Raw genomic sequence first — 23420 nt, 5'->3', positions numbered from 1 at the left:
GGAGCTTAAAAGAAACTGTTAAAATGTATAAAAAAATTTCTAAAATAGATAAAAAACAAATCGTTATCAATCAAATGCAATAATGCGAAGAATGTTGTCGTCGCTTTTGTCGTGTAATTTGGTTAATTGGAAATCACCTAATTAACACGTGTCGTTACCGCTGTCCCTTGACCTCCTACGCATAAAAAATCGTCGCCTTCTTCAATCACCATGACGGATATCCTTCCATGCCTATGATATATTGAACAACTCAAAGGACGCTCGTATGTAGCGAGATCGAGGTCGGTTCGCGACTAATTGAATTGGAAAACAGAATGACACAATCTAAACGCACGGATCGGTGCGAAGCGCAGTCCTCATCCATATTTGTCGTAGGCAATCATTTCTTTCGTTACACAAAATTTATATAATACGATTTTTCACAGCAAAAATATCGAGGCATTTATATTATTCAGAAAATTAATAATCTAACTAAAATAAGGAGTTTCTAGTAAATCAAGATTTAGTCATGAAAATAGATGACGAAGAACTACATTCTTTTAATTCCAAGCAAATTGGATCCAAGCTTCAATTCCAGATATTTTTCTTCAATTTTTATTATTATGATCTTTGACAAGAGAAAATATGTCATAAATAAAATGTTTATTAATAAAATTAATTTATGATTAATTGGAAAAATTATACTTATACAATTATAAAAATCGTAAAAATTTTGTTCTTAAAACAGTTTCGTAATTATTCATACAAAAATTAAAAAATTTTTTTTTTTTTAGGTCTGTTATGTATTATAGCGATTTTAAAGTTACTGATTAGTTACAGATTATTTAACTGCAAATTTAATATATTAACGTTTACAGATTCATATCATTGATACGGAATTCTATCGAAACCGTTTGTATATTTAAAACGAAAAATTATTCGTTCACAAAAAGTTGCGTATGAGAGCCAAACGCATCTTCGACGCAAATAGATTCTTTAATTTCACGCAAAATTGTAAAAACTTTTGGCGATTTATATTATGTTAATTTCCGTTGCTGGGGAATACCGTCTCATTGAAATTTGATCGAAATAAATTAATCTTGTCACAATGCAATATATTCGTCGAGATAACACTTGTCTTTTTTTAATCTAGCACAATTTATCATGATTTTATTTGAGATTGCATCTTTGGAATCTGTTGCTAAGAGATTAAGTGATAAATATTTGCAGATACAATGTATAAATTCCACATGTATTACATATCACTAATTTTACAATAACTTTTTATGCACCAGATTGTAATAAAAAATTTTGCGGTAATAATTATGATAATAATTAATAAACGACGTAAATGATTCTAGTTAGTTAAAGGAATTAATGATTCATCAATACTAGGAATTTCTAAATCAGCCGCAGGCGTCAAAGATGAATTCCCGAATTCCGTACAGACACATTTCGCATCCTTCTAACGGATTTGTACTGTCCTACGTCAGGTGAAAGCACATTTCCGACAGCTTAATGATATTAATTATATAATGGTAGGATCGATAGGAAGATTCCACGGGTTCTTACGTAAAAATGTTTCACACGTAGGCTGTGTGATAATGCAGAGCAGATTCTGCCTCTGTAACGCGCATAAGGCGGACGCAACTTGTGGTAACCGGAAGCTGAACGATCCTGTACCAATAAATCTGCGTTTCGTCATCGCGAGCGCGTAATACACCGACATATGCATCCATATGCATTTGTCTGCGATATGCATCGCGGAAGAACGGCAAGGGAATAGCGAGAAATCTATAAAAATTATATAAAGAGAGGAAAAGGGAAACGGTGGATTACAGAAAAGAAAATATATAATAGATTGAAATCTATTATATTTTAATGTGTGACTTGTGACTCGTCTCATTTTTCTGAATATGAAACGTTTATTATTAATTAAATTTCATTTAACTCGAAAATGTAATAAGAAAATTTAATAAAATAATAAAAATAGATGTGTATTTTTTTCGTAAATCATTAATAATGTATAGTTTAATAATTACTGTATTACAAATGCAGATTCAAAATTTATTGTAATTTTGTGCATTCTACTGCATTATTAAAATCAAACTTAGTGTCAATTTATGCGTGAACCAAGACCTTTTTCGTCTGCGGAAGTGAATTGAAACAAATTGCCTAATCATCGTTTTTCTCGGCAAATTCCGTAATCACGAGATCAACTCATAAGTTATTACCTCAAACCTGCCTCTAAAGTAGATATTATATAAAGAGTATCTCAATATTACTTACTTCTCCTAGTATCAAGAATTGAAATGATTGTAACAATTTGTGAATTTAAATTTTGACACGATATAAACATAAAAAAAAAAAATATCTTATAATAATTTTCGCTGTCACAAATAAATATGGAAAATGGAAATCTCTCAATTTAATTTTGTCGAAAACAAAAGCTTGTTTATTATGAGATTTTATTCTACGTTTTCAATTTATTTTTTCTCAGAATCTCTCTTCCCGGTTGAATAGCATAAAAAACACTCGGCACGATCATGCTTATAGTTTCAACGTCTGACTCACTGTGATTGTACCATCGCTCAGCAGTTACATCATTCAAATTTAACCGCAATAACTCAATGTCCGAATTGGACGCATCTCGAATAATATCGCGCGATACGCAGCGTTGATCGTTTCGCGCAACGATGGATCTGGTATCCATCGATCGCAACGGAATGCAGAAGGACGCGGAAGCGGATCGAAAAGGGGAGTGAAAATCACTTCCTGTTTTTCATTGCGACGTATATTGTAAAATTTAGGACAGAAATAATTTATCCGATTATATAAATATTATAACAAGAAAATAAATATTATACATCTCTAATTCTGTATATTAATTCCTTGATTATTATACATAACGATTAGATTTTTCTAAAAAGATACGTTAAAGTTTAAAGTGTATCATATATATCTTTGTTATATTTTATTTGTAAACTATATCAAACTTTCGGGCAATTTAAATATAATTTATTTATTAATTTTTTTAAATAATTTATTTACTTAAATAAACACAGTCTAAATTTTAAACAAAACAATTTAAATGAAATCTAAGAATCATGAAATTGAAAAAAATGCAGAACATATTTCTAGACAGAGGTAGAGATTGTAAAATCTAGGACAGAAATATAATTTATCCGATTATATAAAATACAAGAAAATAAATATTATACATCTCTAATTCTGTATATTAATTCCTTGATTATTATACATAACGATTAGATTTTTTTTTTCCACGTCTGCTCTACAATAAATACAACGAGTACAAACTTCACTTTTCCTAATATTATTTTATAATACTTAAGAAAAAGCATTTAAAATCGTGAAATTTTAATTTATTATATCACTTAAACCAACGCCGTCCCCCATTTATTTCTTGCGAGGAATTACTCAGAAGAATCTCCCCTATAACTTATTTAAGTGACGTTAAAATCGGAAGTGTGTTATCTTTTATGCAGTTTTACTAATTATAGCTTTTAATAAATAAAAAAAAAACAGACTCAATAAGTGCAATAAAGTATCTCTTTTTCACTTTAAATTATGCCTATTAAATACTTTTCCACATTTGCTTATAATGCCCGTTTTAATAGCTATTTTTTTATGGTTCTATTGAAAGATAAACAAGATAGAGTTATATGATACAATTTAAAAAAAAATTAAGGTTACAAAAACATCTGCCTCGGTTTACCAATAACAGAAATATTCAAAGTGATCACCCTATGGAATAATAGACTATGTCGTACTTATGGCTTGTACTTTATTCTGTAGTTTATGTATAAGCGACTAATAAATTTATTGTGCAACAAGACGTGAAATTTACTTTAAAAAGAAATTTACGTTAATTTGCTTCAGCACGTAACGTTATTATTTGATTGATAATAAGATTATCTTTGCGATGTGAACATCGTGAGATTTAAATTATCTAGAAACTGATGATGGTACTTTTACTACTGTACCGCATTGTGAAGTTTGAATTGAATTGAATTGGCAGTAACTAATTATGTTCTAAAATAAATCTTTCCTCAGCAATTAAACGAACGCGTGAAGTATATGCTAAATACATAATACATAACACGTCGAGGAGCTTAAAAGAAACTGTTAAAATGTATAAAAAAATTTCTAAAATAGATAAAAAACAAATCGTTATCAATCAAATGCAATAATGCGAAGAATGTTGTCGTCGCTTTTGTCGTGTAATTTGGTTAATTGGAAATCACCTAATTAACACGTGTCGTTACCGCTGTCCCTTGACCTCCTACGCATAAAAAATCGTCGCCTTCTTCAATCACCATGACGGATATCCTTCCATGCCTATGATATATTGAACAACTCAAAGGACGCTCGTATGTAGCGAGATCGAGGTCGGTTCGCGACTAATTGAATTGGAAAACAGAATGACACAATCTAAACGCACGGATCGGTGCGAAGCGCAGTCCTCATCCATATTTGTCGTAGGCAATCATTTCTTTCGTTACACAAAATTTATATAATACGATTTTTCACAGCAAAAATATCGAGGCATTTATATTATTCAGAAAATTAATAATCTAACTAAAATAAGGAGTTTCTAGTAAATCAAGATTTAGTCATGAAAATAGATGACGAAGAACTACATTCTTTTAATTCCAAGCAAATTGGATCCAAGCTTCAATTCCAGATATTTTTCTTCAATTTTTATTATTATGATCTTTGACAAGAGAAAATATGTCATAAATAAAATGTTTATTAATAAAATTAATTTATGATTAATTGGAAAAATTATACTTATACAATTATAAAAATCGTAAAAATTTTGTTCTTAAAACAGTTTCGTAATTATTCATACAAAAATTAAAAAATTTTTTTTTTTTTAGGTCTGTTATGTATTATAGCGATTTTAAAGTTACTGATTAGTTACAGATTATTTAACTGCAAATTTAATATATTAACGTTTACAGATTCATATCATTGATACGGAATTCTATCGAAACCGTTTGTATATTTAAAACGAAAAATTATTCGTTCACAAAAAGTTGCGTATGAGAGCCAAACGCATCTTCGACGCAAATAGATTCTTTAATTTCACGCAAAATTGTAAAAACTTTTGGCGATTTATATTATGTTAATTTCCGTTGCTGGGGAATACCGTCTCATTGAAATTTGATCGAAATAAATTAATCTTGTCACAATGCAATATATTCGTCGAGATAACACTTGTCTTTTTTTAATCTAGCACAATTTATCATGATTTTATTTGAGATTGCATCTTTGGAATCTGTTGCTAAGAGATTAAGTGATAAATATTTGCAGATACAATGTATAAATTCCACATGTATTACATATCACTAATTTTACAATAACTTTTTATGCACCAGATTGTAATAAAAAATTTTGCGGTAATAATTATGATAATAATTAATAAACGACGTAAATGATTCTAGTTAGTTAAAGGAATTAATGATTCATCAATACTAGGAATTTCTAAATCAGCCGCAGGCGTCAAAGATGAATTCCCGAATTCCGTACAGACACATTTCGCATCCTTCTAACGGATTTGTACTGTCCTACGTCAGGTGAAAGCACATTTCCGACAGCTTAATGATATTAATTATATAATGGTAGGATCGATAGGAAGATTCCACGGGTTCTTACGTAAAAATGTTTCACACGTAGGCTGTGTGATAATGCAGAGCAGATTCTGCCTCTGTAACGCGCATAAGGCGGACGCAACTTGTGGTAACCGGAAGCTGAACGATCCTGTACCAATAAATCTGCGTTTCGTCATCGCGAGCGCGTAATACACCGACATATGCATCCATATGCATTTGTCTGCGATATGCATCGCGGAAGAACGGCAAGGGAATAGCGAGAAATCTATAAAAATTATATAAAGAGAGGAAAAGGGAAACGGTGGATTACAGAAAAGAAAATATATAATAGATTGAAATCTATTATATTTTAATGTGTGACTTGTGACTCGTCTCATTTTTCTGAATATGAAACGTTTATTATTAATTAAATTTCATTTAACTCGAAAATGTAATAAGAAAATTTAATAAAATAATAAAAATAGATGTGTATTTTTTTCGTAAATCATTAATAATGTATAGTTTAATAATTACTGTATTACAAATGCAGATTCAAAATTTATTGTAATTTTGTGCATTCTACTGCATTATTAAAATCAAACTTAGTGTCAATTTATGCGTGAACCAAGACCTTTTTCGTCTGCGGAAGTGAATTGAAACAAATTGCCTAATCATCGTTTTTCTCGGCAAATTCCGTAATCACGAGATCAACTCATAAGTTATTACCTCAAACCTGCCTCTAAAGTAGATATTATATAAAGAGTATCTCAATATTACTTACTTCTCCTAGTATCAAGAATTGAAATGATTGTAACAATTTGTGAATTTAAATTTTGACACGATATAAACATAAAAAAAAAAAATATCTTATAATAATTTTCGCTGTCACAAATAAATATGGAAAATGGAAATCTCTCAATTTAATTTTGTCGAAAACAAAAGCTTGTTTATTATGAGATTTTATTCTACGTTTTCAATTTATTTTTTCTCAGAATCTCTCTTCCCGGTTGAATAGCATAAAAAACACTCGGCACGATCATGCTTATAGTTTCAACGTCTGACTCACTGTGATTGTACCATCGCTCAGCAGTTACATCATTCAAATTTAACCGCAATAACTCAATGTCCGAATTGGACGCATCTCGAATAATATCGCGCGATACGCAGCGTTGATCGTTTCGCGCAACGATGGATCTGGTATCCATCGATCGCAACGGAATGCAGAAGGACGCGGAAGCGGATCGAAAAGGGGAGTGAAAATCACTTCCTGTTTTTCATTGCGACGTATATTGTAAAATTTAGGACAGAAATAATTTATCCGATTATATAAATATTATAACAAGAAAATAAATATTATACATCTCTAATTCTGTATATTAATTCCTTGATTATTATACATAACGATTAGATTTTTCTAAAAAGATACGTTAAAGTTTAAAGTGTATCATATATATCTTTGTTATATTTTATTTTTTTTCCACGTCTGCTCTACAATAAATACAACGAGTACAAACTTCACTTTTCCTAATATTATTTTATAATACTTAAGAAAAAGCATTTAAAATCGTGAAATTTTAATTTATTATATCACTTAAACCAACGCCGTCCCCCATTTATTTCTTGCGAGGAATTACTCAGAAGAATCTCCCCTATAACTTATTTAAGTGACGTTAAAATCGGAAGTGTGTTATCTTTTATGCAGTTTTACTAATTATAGCTTTTAATAAATAAAAAAAAAACAGACTCAATAAGTGCAATAAAGTATCTCTTTTTCACTTTAAATTATGCCTATTAAATACTTTTCCACATTTGCTTATAATGCCCGTTTTAATAGCTATTTTTTTATGGTTCTATTGAAAGATAAACAAGATAGAGTTATATGATACAATTTAAAAAAAAATTAAGGTTACAAAAACATCTGCCTCGGTTTACCAATAACAGAAATATTCAAAGTGATCACCCTATGGAATAATAGACTATGTCGCTCTTATGGCTTGTACTTTATTCTGTAGTTTATGTATAAGCGACTAATAAATTTATTGTGCAACAAGACGTGAAATTAATTTGCTTCAGCACGTAACGTTATTATTTGATTGATAATAAGATTATCTTTGCGATGTGAACATCGTGAGATTTAAATTATCTAGAAACTGATGATGGTACTTTTACTACTGTACCGCATTGTGAAGTTTGAATTGAATTGAATTGGCAGTAACTAATTATGTTCTAAAATAAATCTTTCCTCAGCAATTAAACGAACGCGTGAAGTATATGCTAAATACATAATACATAACACGTCGAGGAGCTTAAAAGAAACTGTTAAAATGTATAAAAAAATTTCTAAAATAGATAAAAAACAAATCGTTATCAATCAAATGCAATAATGTTGTCGTCGCTTTTGTCGTGTAACTTGGTTAATTGGAAATCACCTAATTAACACGTGTCGTTACCGCTGTCCCTTGACCTCCTACGCATAAAAAATCGTCGCCTTCTTCAATCACCATGACGGATATCCTTCCATGCCTATGATATATTGAACAACTCAAAGGACGCTCGTATGTAGCGAGATCGAGGTCGGTTCGCGACTAATTGAATTGGAAAACAGAATGACACAATCTAAACGCACGGATCGGTGCGAAGCGCAGTCCTCATCCATATTTGTCGTAGGCAATCATTTCTTTCGTTACACAAAATTTATATAATACGATTTTTCACAGCAAAAATATCGAGGCATTTATATTATTCAGAAAATTAATAATCTAACTAAAATAAGGAGTTTCTAGTAAATCAAGATTTAGTCATGAAAATAGATGACGAAGAACTACATTCTTTTAATTCCAAGCAAATTGGATCCAAGCTTCAATTCCAGATATTTTTCTTCAATTTTTATTATTATGATCTTTGACAAGAGAAAATATGTCATAAATAAAATGTTTATTAATAAAATTAATTTATGATTAATTGGAAAAATTATACTTATACAATTATAAAAATCGTAAAAATTTTGTTCTTAAAACAGTTTCGTAATTATTCATACAAAAATTAAAAAATTTTTTTTTTTTTAGGTCTGTTATGTATTATAGCGATTTTAAAGTTACTGATTAGTTACAGATTATTTAACTGCAAATTTAATATATTAACGTTTACAGATTCATATCATTGATACGGAATTCTATCGAAACCGTTTGTATATTTAAAACGAAAAATTATTCGTTCACAAAAAGTTGCGTATGAGAGCCAAACGCATCTTCGACGCAAATAGATTCTTTAATTTCACGCAAAATTGTAAAAACTTTTGGCGATTTATATTATGTTAATTTCCGTTGCTGGGGAATACCGTCTCATTGAAATTTGATCGAAATAAATTAATCTTGTCACAATGCAATATATTCGTCGAGATAACACTTGTCTTTTTTTAATCTAGCACAATTTATCATGATTTTATTTGAGATTGCATCTTTGGAATCTGTTGCTAAGAGATTAAGTGATAAATATTTGCAGATACAATGTATAAATTCCACATGTATTACATATCACTAATTTTACAATAACTTTTTATGCACCAGATTGTAATAAAAAATTTTGCGGTAATAATTATGATAATAATTAATAAACGACGTAAATGATTCTAGTTAGTTAAAGGAATTAATGATTCATCAATACTAGGAATTTCTAAATCAGCCGCAGGCGTCAAAGATGAATTCCCGAATTCCGTACAGACACATTTCGCATCCTTCTAACGGATTTGTACTGTCCTACGTCAGGTGAAAGCACATTTCCGACAGCTTAATGATATTAATTATATAATGGTAGGATCGATAGGAAGATTCCACGGGTTCTTACGTAAAAATGTTTCACACGTAGGCTGTGTGATAATGCAGAGCAGATTCTGCCTCTGTAACGCGCATAAGGCGGACGCAACTTGTGGTAACCGGAAGCTGAACGATCCTGTACCAATAAATCTGCGTTTCGTCATCGCGAGCGCGTAATACACCGACATATGCATCCATATGCATTTGTCTGCGATATGCATCGCGGAAGAACGGCAAGGGAATAGCGAGAAATCTATAAAAATTATATAAAGAGAGGAAAAGGGAAACGGTGGATTACAGAAAAGAAAATATATAATAGATTGAAATCTATTATATTTTAATGTGTGACTTGTGACTCGTCTCATTTTTCTGAATATGAAACGTTTATTATTAATTAAATTTCATTTAACTCGAAAATGTAATAAGAAAATTTAATAAAATAATAAAAATAGATGTGTATTTTTTTCGTAAATCATTAATAATGTATAGTTTAATAATTACTGTATTACAAATGCAGATTCAAAATTTATTGTAATTTTGTGCATTCTACTGCATTATTAAAATCAAACTTAGTGTCAATTTATGCGTGAACCAAGACCTTTTTCGTCTGCGGAAGTGAATTGAAACAAATTGCCTAATCATCGTTTTTCTCGGCAAATTCCGTAATCACGAGATCAACTCATAAGTTATTACCTCAAACCTGCCTCTAAAGTAGATATTATATAAAGAGTATCTCAATATTACTTACTTCTCCTAGTATCAAGAATTGAAATGATTGTAACAATTTGTGAATTTAAATTTTGACACGATATAAACATAAAAAAAAAAAATTATCTTATAATAATTTTCGCTGTCACAAATAAATATGGAAAATGGAAATCTCTCAATTTAATTTTGTCGAAAACAAAAGCTTGTTTATTATGAGATTTTATTCTACGTTTTCAATTTATTTTTTCTCAGAATCTCTCTTCCCGGTTGAATAGCATAAAAAACACTCGGCACGATCATGCTTATAGTTTCAACGTCTGACTCACTGTGATTGTACCATCGCTCAGCAGTTACATCATTCAAATTTAACCGCAATAACTCAATGTCCGAATTGGACGCATCTCGAATAATATCGCGCGATACGCAGCGTTGATCGTTTCGCGCAACGATGGATCTGGTATCCATCGATCGCAACAGAATGCAGAAGGACGCGGAAGCGGATCGAAAAGGGGAGTGAAAATCACTTCCTGTTTTTCATTGCGACGTATATTGTAAAATTTAGGACAGAAATAATTTATCCGATTATATAAATATTATAACAAGAAAATAAATATTATACATCTCTAATTCTGTATATTAATTCTTTGATTATTATACACAACAATTAGATTTTTCTAAAAAGATACGTTAAAATTTAAAGTGTATCATATATATCTCTTTTATATTTTACTTGTAAACTATATTAAACTTTCGGGCTATTTAAATATAATTTGTGTATTTATTTTATAATTTATTTACTTAAATAAACACAGTCCAAATTTTAGAGAAAACAATTTAAATAAAGTCTAAGAATCTTGAAATTGAAAAAAAAAAATGCAGAATATATTTCTAGACAGAGGTAGAGAATGTGTGTTTCGTCCTTCTAGATCGGATAAATTTCAACATTGTGCGTTGGCGATACACAGACACGCAGAGAACTGCGTTCCGATCGACGTAATCGTTACCGGATACGCAGTAGCTTCTCTCGCTCCAGCAATCGATCGACTGCGGTCAAAACATTTGGAACCGAGTGAAACCGCCGTATTGAAGCAAATCGTAAATAAGAAAAAAAAAAAGGCAGAGATAAAATTCCAGTTTGGACGATCATGGTTCCTCACTTCCTCGGAATGCGGGAATCGATCAGACACTCGCGTAATTCCCTCTGGGTCGTCGTACCATAACGACGATGATGATGATGATGACGATCGAAATGGACCTACTATCTATACAGTTGTCTTGCGAAAATAATTATCGGATTTTTTTACTAGCCTTACCGGCTAGTAAAAAAATAAAATAAAAAATGCACGCGAGTTCCGGATAGTCAGCAGTCAATGATTATAATTGCAATTTGCAAATGTTAAATAATACGGCGCGAAGACATCCCATAAAATTATGGTTGTCATTTTATGAGGCGGTCATGGCGATATTATCGTCGTCATCGTCGTCGTCGTTATGTAGGAATGCAGAATCCGACGACGAGAACAATGTTACGACTGATTAATAGCTGGCAGAACGTGATAGGGAATCCCGCGAGATGGGTACGTCGAAATGGAAAGATAATTTATTGAGAGGAGGCAAGAGGCGTGCGTCCTATAGAGTAGCAAGGCTAAGATGAAGTAAGAATTCGCGCATCCCGTCGCGAACGCATTTATTTTATTCGCGATAATACATCGCTCGGCCTCTGAAGGCCGTTCCTAAATATCGTCGAATAAATCACAGGAGGCAAGCTATGTCCCGGCAAAGCTACCGATATTAATATTGCTCCTCTACGGGGATAAACTATTTATCAACGATTAATAAAAAGCCCAATTCCCCAGTAAATCCATATTTGCAGGATTTTATGCGCGATTTTACTGTAAAATTAATTTTTTGATTATCGAAACGTTCTCTATCTCTGTCTAGAAATATTCTGCATTTTTATTCAATTTTAAGATTCTATTTTATTTAAATTGTTCCGTCTAAAATTTAGATTGTGTTTATTTACAAGTAAAATATAGGATATATATATATATATATATATAATATTTTAAATTTTTATATTATTTAAAAAAAATCTAACAGTTATGATAATGTCATATTATCATTGCGTGATCTAGAAAAATATTGCGTAAAAAAAGACGATGGAATAATGAGGTATGATAATGGTATTTTTTCATTACAAAAAAAAAATTCACAGACACAATGAGGAAAGCGAAGAAACATAAAAGCAAATATTCAAAATATATTCTTTTATAAATTGATATTCCTTTAACGTATAAATTGATTGTGTATCGACGTATATTTATCGGCTGTTAATTTTGTGTAGAATATTGGAAATTTTTAACGCTAGTTTTGTATCTGTATTTTTTTTAAATATATATATATATATATCTGTTCCAATTGTAAATAGATATAGATTCAAGCTTTACAGGTTATATTTGAAGGAGAGAAGAGTGAATAAAAAAAATATGTAGAAAATGCAACTAAAACTAATCAAATTTGTGTTTAAGATAGAGAAATACCCCTATAAATGTTATTAAATTATGTGAAGTTTAACTTATTTTCTGCCACTAATTATACTTTATACAAAAGTCTATTGAATCTTAATTGAATCTATTTTTTACTTTATATTTCTATACATTTTATATTTAAATTCTCATTTTCAACTTATGGAAACGGCCTGATGTGAAGACGAAGATGAATTTTCATGATTCTTTAAAAAAATAAGCATTGTAACAATACATGCACAAGGTGAGTAAACAAAAATGCGATAAATAACTCTAAGCGAGGAAAGGCCCTTTTTTTATCGTTTTAGTGAGGATTTCTTAAAATATGCCTCGCGAGGCCTTTGACTTTTTAAACGATATCGCGCGCGTATTTAATCGCGTGAAAAATTCCGATATAAATTCTTTGAACATGAAAGTATGTAACAGTACACACACATGTATGTGTGAGTATATATATATTGTATATACATATATAGCTCACACGACGTCCTATCCGCGGCGCGGCGCCATTCCGCAATCAGGAAATCCCGTATCCTCCGATGTTTTGCTGAGAGAGGATCCTGGACCGGTACCGGTCAGACGGTTAGTTGAATTATAATGAGCGGCGCGTGCTAGATTGGTCTGATACCTAAGCGAAGAAAACAATCCGGAGAAAATTTATTCCTATTATACTCTCGCTTCTAGTATCTCCCTTCGATACGAGAAAATAAATCGACAAAACAATAGATCGCCCGAATAAACAGAAAAATTTCTTACAATCTGTATTTTTTCTGCCTTTTTTCGCGAGATCGCATACGTTAGATTTTTCTCCGAGAGAACAAGCCATGAAGAAAAGATGGATTTATCCGTTATTTACCATTTCATTATTTCTTAAAAGTACAGTGTAATTATAAAAACATTTGATTACGATTAAATTATGCGATTTAATTATAGGTAGGCTTAAATTTATGTGAAAGATTCTCGAAACGATAGAGCTCGTTCGTAAGAGACGAGGGAAGTGAATTACCGACAAATCGATTATGAGTGTCACGACTCTCATAAAAATGACTATAGTTGCTAGTTAAAGGTAAATAATTGTCGACGGTGACTCAGATGCGAGAGAAACTTTTACGCATCGGAGTAATAATACTCCGTATCGGTGTCATCTCTCTTGGAAGGCGACATCGCTAATGTTCATATTCACGTTCGTGTAGCCGTGTACACGTGTCTCCCATAACGGCAAGGCCGTATGCAAGGCCGCTGCGCCATGATTTATTCGCGTAGATGCATATATCACGAGATCGAAAAAAGACTCACAGCTAATCGCGATCGATAAATATTTTTTTTTCCTTCATCTCGGAATAGTTCCGTTTGTACATATGTACACAGTGATACATAATCCAAATTTATAATTTAGCTGGACGCAAATTTGAAGAACTAATTCAATATCTTCTTCAATAGCTTCTTCAATAGCTAAAAAGAAGAGAAAAAACCTGAAAACATTGTTTCTGTTCTGACAAGTCAAAAATCCAATTTTGATTAATTATTTAATTTAACTGAGTTTTAATTTTAAATAGAATTTTTTAATTTTAACTGATACTCGTTTTCTTGTATCCAAGACTTCTCATCTTTAAAAAAATGATGCGTAACGCGTGTACTTTAATTATCATAAGGATAATTCGTTTAAATAGTGTGAAAGATCGCACCCTAATGATGACGTTTTGTCGCGATACGTGATCGATACTCGATTTAAACATCGAAAAATGCAAATCAAGTACATAATTTAAACGTGATTTAAAATTAGTCTACTAGACATCGACTGTTTGAATAAACTTGTGTTTTATATTCTCGAGGAATCCTGCTGACGTCGTGAATAATATTGAGAAACAATAAAATGTTAACTCGGCGCCAAGTAGCCGGACAATGTTCAAATTTTTTGATCGTATTAATTGGCTTATCGACTGTCGAAGGAATCTCGGACTCTTGTCATGCAAATTTAATTCGCAACAATCGAAATCCAGCCCAAAAATTTCTCTATCTTCTTTACAAAAAAAGTAAAGAATTCTCGTTGTGTTATCGAACAAAATCTCATTCTTCATCTCATCTTGGAATTTACATTGTCACTTTTGACATAAAAAAATTAGATAAGCGAAAAAAAATTAAGAAATTTAAATAAGCAAGTGTTTTTTTTTTTTTTCTAGAAGAAAAGAGAGAATTTACAATTTATATTCACTATCATCGTCTCTCGAATTACGGAATTACTAAATAACGCGAGGATGTACATTATTTGCATTTATGTACAAGTCGAGCTCCGCAGAGATAAGATCGTGCGTAGAAGAATAAGAAATTGATACAATGCTTTTTCAAATACTTTCCGGGTTTTAATAAAATTCAGGGTCAATAGTTATTTTCTATGCACGATAACAGACGCAAAGAATCGGTTTTTTTTTTCTTGCTACACGATTTCGCATTATTTTCTCGAGGATTTTAAATACTACCTTTGATGAGACGTTGATAAATTTTCGAAGGTGGATGGAATAAATTGCAATAAATAAACACAACATGCGGCAGACGCCAGACGTCCTCCTTCTTTCTCTAAATCGCTTTCTTCTTATGTAGGTGTGCGTAGTTTATTGCCTAGTAAACTATGCATAGCGAAAATCAGTACCCAAGACATTCTAATGGATTTAATCGACAATGAATCAATCCACGTTTCGTTGTGGTAAACAGTATATATAATTATGAAGATGCGGAATCTTGTGAATGTCAAGATTATTTCAAAATATAGACACGCCCGCTCAAAAGCATATTGCCATGAGAAATAAACACGCACGTTGTAAATATAAAAATATATTTTGCGTTTGTAAAACGGTTATAACAGCTATTCGCTTCTAAAATATATCGAGTTCAGTGTAAATAACGCATTGAATAACGCGTATTAAACAATTCACAAGTAACAAACTTTTAAAATATATAATGATAGCATGTTCTTTAACATGTTCACACATTATATTCCGATTATCTTTTTTTTTAGAGGAAACTTTTGTCGTATTAACACAATAATACAAATATTATTTATACATCACACATAAACACGTTCTCTCGTTATTGTCAAAATCTTTTAAAATATGTTTAACGATTCATAATTTTTTTTCATCATAGTATCATCGTATATTTAACGTCTCCCATAAGCATGATTGGTTTGATGCTCTAGAAAATAAACAATATCGTTTTGCATCTTCCTAACAAGAAAGGAAAAAAAGAAAATAATAAAACTTACCCTTATAAAATTCTCCCAGAAAATTGATATCAGGCAATAGGGAATGAACTTTCTTTAGGACTGTAGCTTTTGATTGCAAAGCAGCGTTAATGTTCCAAATCTGAAATGATAATATAACTTTGATTCCACTTGATTACATATTCTTGAAAACTGGCATCTATTACTATTGATCTACAATATACATACTTGAATAAGATCTTCCCTATCGCGAATGGATACAGTCACCCCACAGACTTCATCATCCTGTGCTACATGTGTGGTAAATTGTTCTCCAATAGCCGCAAGCACCACTTCTTTCCAGATACGTTCCTGAGAAATACATGACATTTTAAATGTTAGATGTTATGCTAAAGTTTTACAAAAATAAAATGTTGATTATCTGAACAAGAGATAAATATTAATATCTATTATTAATTATTCATATAAAACTTTTTCAGATAAGTACGAAATAAAACGTAAAAAAAATTGTATAAATAATATAGCTTTAATATATAAATCAAGAATTCCCCATTTAAAAATATATATATGAATGTTTGGACAGAAATCGTCAAAACGAATCAAATAATCAATGTCAGCATAAATATAAGATATTTACTGTATCGCATTTATGGCACTTTATTCTCCAGGTCCCACCCTTTTGATTCAGTTTATCTTCCCATAAAGGATATCTCTCATCTCTCATTAAGTGGTAACTGTATCTAACCTGACAACAAAAACAATTAAATAACTTATTGTAAAATATAAATAACAATTGCAAATAATAAATAAACAATACATATAATTAAATGTTAAATAACATAGCATAAATAAAACAATATTATAATGAATGCCAATTACAAATTATTAGTCATAATAATTTTTCCTACTTCAGCGAATAAAAGAAAAAGAGAGAGGAGGAATTTTGCTGTCATAGCAAAACTGTCTGTTACTGCATAAGAGCGATCAAACTTTGTTATCATATACATATCATTTGATATTAAATCAAACTCTGTTTTGTTAATAAAATCTTGCAGAATAAATCTGTTTGCAAAAATATACAATTTGTTGCTAAAATAAAATAGTTTACTCCTAGCATGTAAGTACTTTGCTATTGCAATAAAGCCAACTTATTATTTTAATAAAGGCATAAGAATTAATCTGTTATGGAAAAATAATTAGCGTATTCAGCAAATTAATTTATTATTCTTGTTTCGCATCGTATAACAAATCTCTTTCTATTTCTTATATAATAATAATAAAAAGTAATTATAATTAATATAAAATATGCTACGCTAATGAACTTACTTTTTCCATGCATAAATTTTTAATTATCATACCTGCATATCCCCAGCATTTGGTATGTTATTGAAGACTGCCCAGAAATTTTGCACAGTATTTACAGTATAGATTTTCTGCAGGTTGGCTTTGTATTCTTCAGCGGTTGTACCAGGGATAGCTCTGTTAATTTAATAATTATTTAGGGTAAGTATATAGTATTATACAAACAGTTGCAATCATCTTGAAAATAACATATGTTATTCTTTAAAATTAGTAACATATGTTTATGGTAACAAGTAATTTGGATCTGGTAATGCTTTAATACACGAATCTCGAATAATTCAATAATTTAATGACAGATAGAAAAAACCTCCATTAAAGCAAAAATATCAAATTAAATAAACTATGCTAATATATTTTTTTAACAAACTTAAAATTTTAAAATAATTGTTAAGTTAAAGATAGAGAATATTAAGTCAAGAAAAAAATGTCAAATGTAAAGTTTATCTTAATCTAGTATTACTCCAGTATTGCTTTTACGAAAATAATAATTTCTCTAATTTTCGCAAACAAGAATCAAAAAGAAAAGAAAGAATATTTTATTTCACACAATATTACTGTATTATCTTTTCATTAATTAATCTTATCTTTGGAATATCGCAGATGATCCTTTATATAATTGAATACGTTAATAATTTAGTTGCCTGTGTTGTAGAATAATAGCAATACTTATATGTATGATTATTCATTATTAAGATATATATATATATATATGAATATGTAAAGAAATTTTTTTTTTAGGCGATTTAATGAGACGATTATGAAGACAAAAGCGTGACGTGTTTGTAAAAATGTAACTAATTATCGCGCATTTACATACAATACGCATAATACGCAAAATTTATTGCATTTATAAAAGCGAGATCAAAGACGGCGATCTTATCGATATCGAAATAATTATTTGACAGAATCTTATCACGCGGAATATTTGCGACGTGACGTTTGACAACAGAGAGATAAAAATCGAGATGTATATATTTATGCATGCATCGACGAAGCATTGCGCAGCGAGATGAGGGTTATACGAGAAAAATAATTATGTTCTCTCTTACTTGTCGAGCCAGAAGGTCCATGAAGTCTGCAACGGAATGCCGGAGCCCTCCTGCCTCTCGATCGTGCTGACGGTCTCGTCGGATAAGACCGGTGTCTTCAACAGGTCCGCCGAAAGAGAGGTGCTCTCCTTCGTCTCGCATTCCGCCGCGGCCATGTTTGAAACGACGATGCAGCCGCGCTATAACGTCAAAATCATGTGATCGTCGCCGCCACTGTCGGCTGTCACCGTCGACGCTTCGTCGCCGATTGTCGTTGATCCGCGCGAGAACTGATGACGTTCGTCGGGTGAAAAAGAAGTAAAGAGCGACTGACAAACGTGCAGATAGCCAGAACACACATACAGGGTGTTCTTAAAATATTTATAACTGAAACATTTGATATATACTCGCGTATTCTGCACTTTTATGATGAGATTTTTATCTCAGACGTTCATCGAGCATCTCGTGACGGTTCAAAATATACGTTTTAAAAAAAATATATTGCGCCTTTTTTATTTTCGTTAAATAAATATAGAATGGATATTCTTTTGTTATATGGAACTACACACAAATGTTTCAATAGAATTTTTACTGACTAATAAACATCAATTAAAGATTTTGTGAATTAAAATATATGATTACTTTAAATAATTTTGTTTTGACATATATGAGAAATATATGTTGAGTTTTTTAAGAAAAATCTACACACTTTTAAGAAAAGGAGCGTTTTAAATTTTCTAAATTTATCGATTTTATAAGTAAATTTTTATCAAGAGACTAAAATGAAAAAGAATCTGAGAATAATCGAAAAGTGATTGACATATCGATCGCTTTTACAGAAAAATGCAGTTTACAAAAATATATAATATATTGTAATGTGTGTAAATAATATATACATACTTCCAAAATGTCAGGATATATCGATAATTTTAAATTGTAAAATTCATATTTATATCGAACGATTGAAAACGATCGATAATGTCAAGGATCTAATATTATCTCACTTGATAATATAGAAATCAATATTACGGACATTCGATAAAACAGAAATTTACTTTGGTCATGTCGGTAATAATTTCTTCTGCCCGCCCAAATCAAATTTCAGCATCTATTCTAATATAAAATACAAGGGAAAGTCATTAAGTATATTACAAATGTTTACTGAAAAAAATTCTGTGAAGTCATTAGTCAAGCCACAAATAAATGTGGGATAATAGTAAATGGAATAAAATAATTTTTGATCGTGACAATGGTTGACATAATTCAATTTGATAACAGCTAATCCATGTAGCAAAATTTTTTTCAATAACCATCTGTGACACTGCTTAATGACTTTCCCTTGTATAATGAATAAGTTTTGGTGGAGAAACTTGTTGTATTAATAAATAAAAATAAGTAAAACAGTTATTGCTAGTCGTTCATATATGTATACGTCATTTACGTTAATAAACTGTGTGTCAGGAAGTACACATTTCATGATACAAATTAAAAAAAGTACTACCTGGCTGATATTCATATATCCCTCGAGTTATTATTCGTCATCACGGTGCATTACACGCGCGATTATGCGTGTAATTGCGAGAGCACACGCGATGTGCGTTCTTACGTAAAAGAGTCCTCGTCCTATGTGAGCAAGTCCTTTTAACAAAGACTACATGCCGATATCAGTAATACAATAATAGTCGTTAATAACAGAAATAAGTCAGTATATATGTATGTGTTTAACGTGCTTGGGAGTAAATGTACTATATGATTTTTATAATAGCTGTAGTAATGTGAGAGACACGTTTATATATATGTCATATACATCCATACAGAATGTCCTCAAACAGATTGAATTATACGATGAATGCGAAAAATTCTTTATTTTTAGCTCAAATCCACATTAGTCAAGCCACAAATAAATGTGGGATAATAGTAAATGGAATAAAATAATTTTTGATCGTGACAATGGTTGACATAATTCAATTTGATAACAGCTAATCCATGTAGCAAAATTTTTTTCAATAACCATCTGTGACACTGCTTAATGACTTTCCCTTGTATAATGAATAAGTTTTGGTGGAGAAACTTGTTGTATTAATAAATAAAAATAAGTAAAACAGTTATTGCTAGTCGTTCATATATGTATACGTCATTTACGTTAATAAACTGTGTGTCAGGAAGTACACATTTCATGATACAAATTAAAAAAAGTACTACCTGGCTGATATTCATATATCCCTCGAGTTATTATTCGTCATCACGGTGCATTACACGCGCGATTATGCGTGTAATTGCGAGAGCACACGCGATGTGCGTTCTTACGTAAAAGAGTCCTCGTCCTATGTGAGCAAGTCCTTTTAACAAAGACTACATGCCGATATCAGTAATACAATAATAGTCGTTAATAACAGAAATAAGTCAGTATATATGTATGTGTTTAACGTGCTTGGGAGTAAATGTACTATATGATTTTTATAATAGCTGTAGTAATGTGAGAGACACGTTTATATATATGTCATATACATCCATACAGAATGTCCTCAAACAGATTGAATTATACGATGAATGCGAAAAATTCTTTATTTTTAGCTCAAATCCAAAAAGCAATCAGTGCCTTGGTATTTTCTTTAAAAAAGATTATCTCGAATTTCTTTTGTAAAGAATGTTAACTCACCAATTATTGTTCCTTATTGATTAATTAATTAGCAATTATATATCTCTAATTCCTGAATAATTCAAGATTGGAAATAATAAATTTTTTGCAAAACAAAATTTTCTTCAAGCTTTAGTAAAAATAAATAAAGAAATTATATTTTCTTCAGTTGACACACTAATAAATTTTATTTTAATAAAACTTTCTAAATTTTAAATTTAACTATAAAAATATTTAACACTCGAATTTTTTAAAATTAAAGATGTATAAATTTTTTAAAGCCAAAAATTTAATTTTTATTAAAGAAATTTACAATTTAATAAAACTAAAAAGATGCACATGTCAAAGTTTGATTGGAGCAAAAGGTAATAAAAATATTCAAGTAAGAGAACAAGTTTTAACACAAAAGCCTGTTGAAGTATTCATGACATGCTCATCTTTGTTTAAAAACTTCGGACATTAATGGATTAATATTTTCTCCGGAGAAAATTTGATTTTAAAGTCTTCGAAGAATTTGTTATTAGTACTGCCTGACGCGAATGCTAGATTGACTTCTATCGATCATCAAGATATTGTACGTTCCTTTTTCTTCGTTCTTACCTATCTGAAATTTGTAATATTTATAAAGTAAACAATAAAATTATATTATAAAAACGTGCAGAAAGAGAATATAATTTTAGAGTTTATTTGTATTTTGCAACTATATTTTCTCTCTTCCTCAATCGCATTATTATTAACATATGTTTTTATAAAATAAAAATTTACAGGCATAATAAGATCAAACTTTAATTTAACAATTCATTCTGTGACATGTAGGAAAATCCAACTTGTATGCGTGTGACTAAACGTCAAATATATAGGAAAGCCCGACTTGACACGACGTCTGTCGTGTGATCAGCTTTCAGGCGAGCATTCAGATTTAAACCCGTTCATTCCGGGACACCTTGTGTATGCGTGTATACCCACGCATATGTCTCAAATAGTATCTTCGAGCTCGGGATCGACGGTACTCGATGATATTCGTAGTCGGGATACGACGGTGAGCGGCGATCTCTCGGTTTGTGTTGTCTCCTCATTTGTATATTTTATTCCGAAATGTCCGAGAGTGTCATTGCGAACAGACACCGTTTCAACTGTCGTCGCTTCGCGAACCGTGACACGATTCATTCGACGCGCTCGCGAAAACGCTCGTGCTAAATTTATCTCTCGGTGTCGAAGTCGCGATGCATTCGCACTGCAGCTTCGAATCATAGTAAGCGTGCATATGTCGTGTGCGGTTTCGTGTCACGCTAAGACTACGAGTTCCTCGCGTATTACATGAGCATTTTGTCGCTTTGCCATTTAATTCTTTAACGAACTGATATACTTGCCAAATCGACCATCGCGTATAAGAGATTTGACAATATCTACCTAGATAAACAATGATTGACAATCTAATAATTATCTGTCAAATCGAATAATAAAAAAAATTTCAAAAATACAGTGGAAACTGTCATCTTAATCACTTTTCGGCAGAATTAGTTAGCAATTTTGCTTAAAAAAAAACTTAGAGACTCAATCTATCTTAAATAAAGGTCAAAAGTTCATACATATATATTAGATTTGTCTGACAATGAGCGCGAAGTGTATAACGCGTAGAAGCGATAATGAGAAATACAGAACAATTCAAAACATACTGTATTTTATTGTAATTAAAAACTATTATATAAGTATTACGAGAGTAAGTGTTTCATTTTCTGTTTATATAAATAGTTTATAATTTTTATCTATATCTGAATTTGATAAATGAATCTTTGATCGATTTATTATTTTCTTGTCTTATGGATTTTGCTCAGACTCTATCTTTATTTTCATGCTCGTTAATTTTGATAAATAATTTAATCAGCAGTTGACCAAAAACATCAGGAGTATTCGATACATAAATTTTTAGTGATTATCATATTTATCAATATTGCATCCTAAAAAATGCAAATTGAGATTTCTCCGAAAGAGCAGAATATTTTAGGGACACAGCGTATTGAAAAAAATTTCTCTATCACGTAGAGTTCTCCTCTATATATATCTATGTTCGTATAACAATTGTTTTCACCAGGATATTTATGTACAGCATGTTGTCGCATTGTTATGTATATTTCTCGCGTGTCGTTTTACGTTTTTTCCGGTCGTCTCGCAATTGAACGTCTATACATTTGTATTCCACTTTCCAATTCCATTCGATTCCCGCGAAGGTCAATTTTACTAGACAAAAAAAAGGCGAATTGAAATTCTACTAAAAGGATCGAGTCCTCGTTACGTGCATTATTGCATTAATTAGCATACCTATTGTTATACATTCAATACAACGCGGAAGGATACAAAAGACAAAATTGTAAATAACATTTAGACATTCGTATTCTTTTCAATCTCATCTAATTTTCGTAAAGATTAATTTTAGTATTATATAAATAAATAAAATAAACTAAATTTTATCGAAAAAATAGAGTAAGTATTTGTTACGTATATTTTTGATAATTTATATATATTTTGCTAAACATTT

The 23420-nt window shown here is 30.8% G+C and overlaps 2 protein-coding genes across 10 annotated transcripts in view; one reads left to right on the top strand and one right to left on the bottom strand.

Annotated features, from left to right (window-relative positions):
• Positions 1–15287: 15287 nt before the first annotated feature.
• Positions 15288–18525, bottom strand: LOC115244887 (eukaryotic translation initiation factor 4E type 3-like). Of its 2 annotated transcripts, XM_029822893.1 has the most exons (6): positions 18268–18522; positions 17215–17335; positions 16494–16601; positions 16085–16207; positions 15899–15998; positions 15288–15828 (listed from the first exon to the last, which is right to left on the bottom strand). In XM_029822893.1, exons 1-6 carry the CDS (start codon positions 18420–18422, stop codon positions 15794–15796), a joined length of 642 nt encoding a protein of 213 aa, XP_029678753.1. In that variant the 5' UTR covers positions 18423–18522; the 3' UTR covers positions 15288–15793. The 2 variants fall into 2 exon arrangements, with proteins under 2 accessions (XP_029678753.1, XP_029678754.1); XM_029822894.1 differs by lacking the exon at positions 16494–16601 and having other exon boundaries at positions 18268–18525.
• A 3239-nt stretch (positions 18526–21764) lies between these two features.
• Positions 21765–23420, top strand: part of LOC115244868 — a 10066-nt gene continuing 8410 nt past the window's right edge. For 4 of the 8 annotated variants that reach the window (XR_003885445.1, XM_029822863.1, XM_029822862.1 and 1 more), the window contains exon 1: positions 21792–23365. The gene's annotated coding sequence lies outside the window, so the exon portion shown is untranslated. Of the gene's footprint in view, positions 23366–23420 lie in introns of all 8 variants that reach the window. The other 4 variants (XM_029822867.1, XM_029822866.1, XM_029822865.1 and 1 more) reach the window with 4 other exon arrangements.

The sequence above is a fragment of the Formica exsecta genome, unplaced genomic scaffold (assembly GCF_003651465.1).
Source record: "Formica exsecta isolate Colony F162 unplaced genomic scaffold, ASM365146v1 scaffold878, whole genome shotgun sequence".
In the NCBI taxonomy this organism is placed as follows: domain Eukaryota; kingdom Metazoa; phylum Arthropoda; class Insecta; order Hymenoptera; family Formicidae; genus Formica; species Formica exsecta.
Note: the sequence above shows the minus strand (reverse complement) of the source record. Positions and strands in the feature narration are given on the sequence as shown.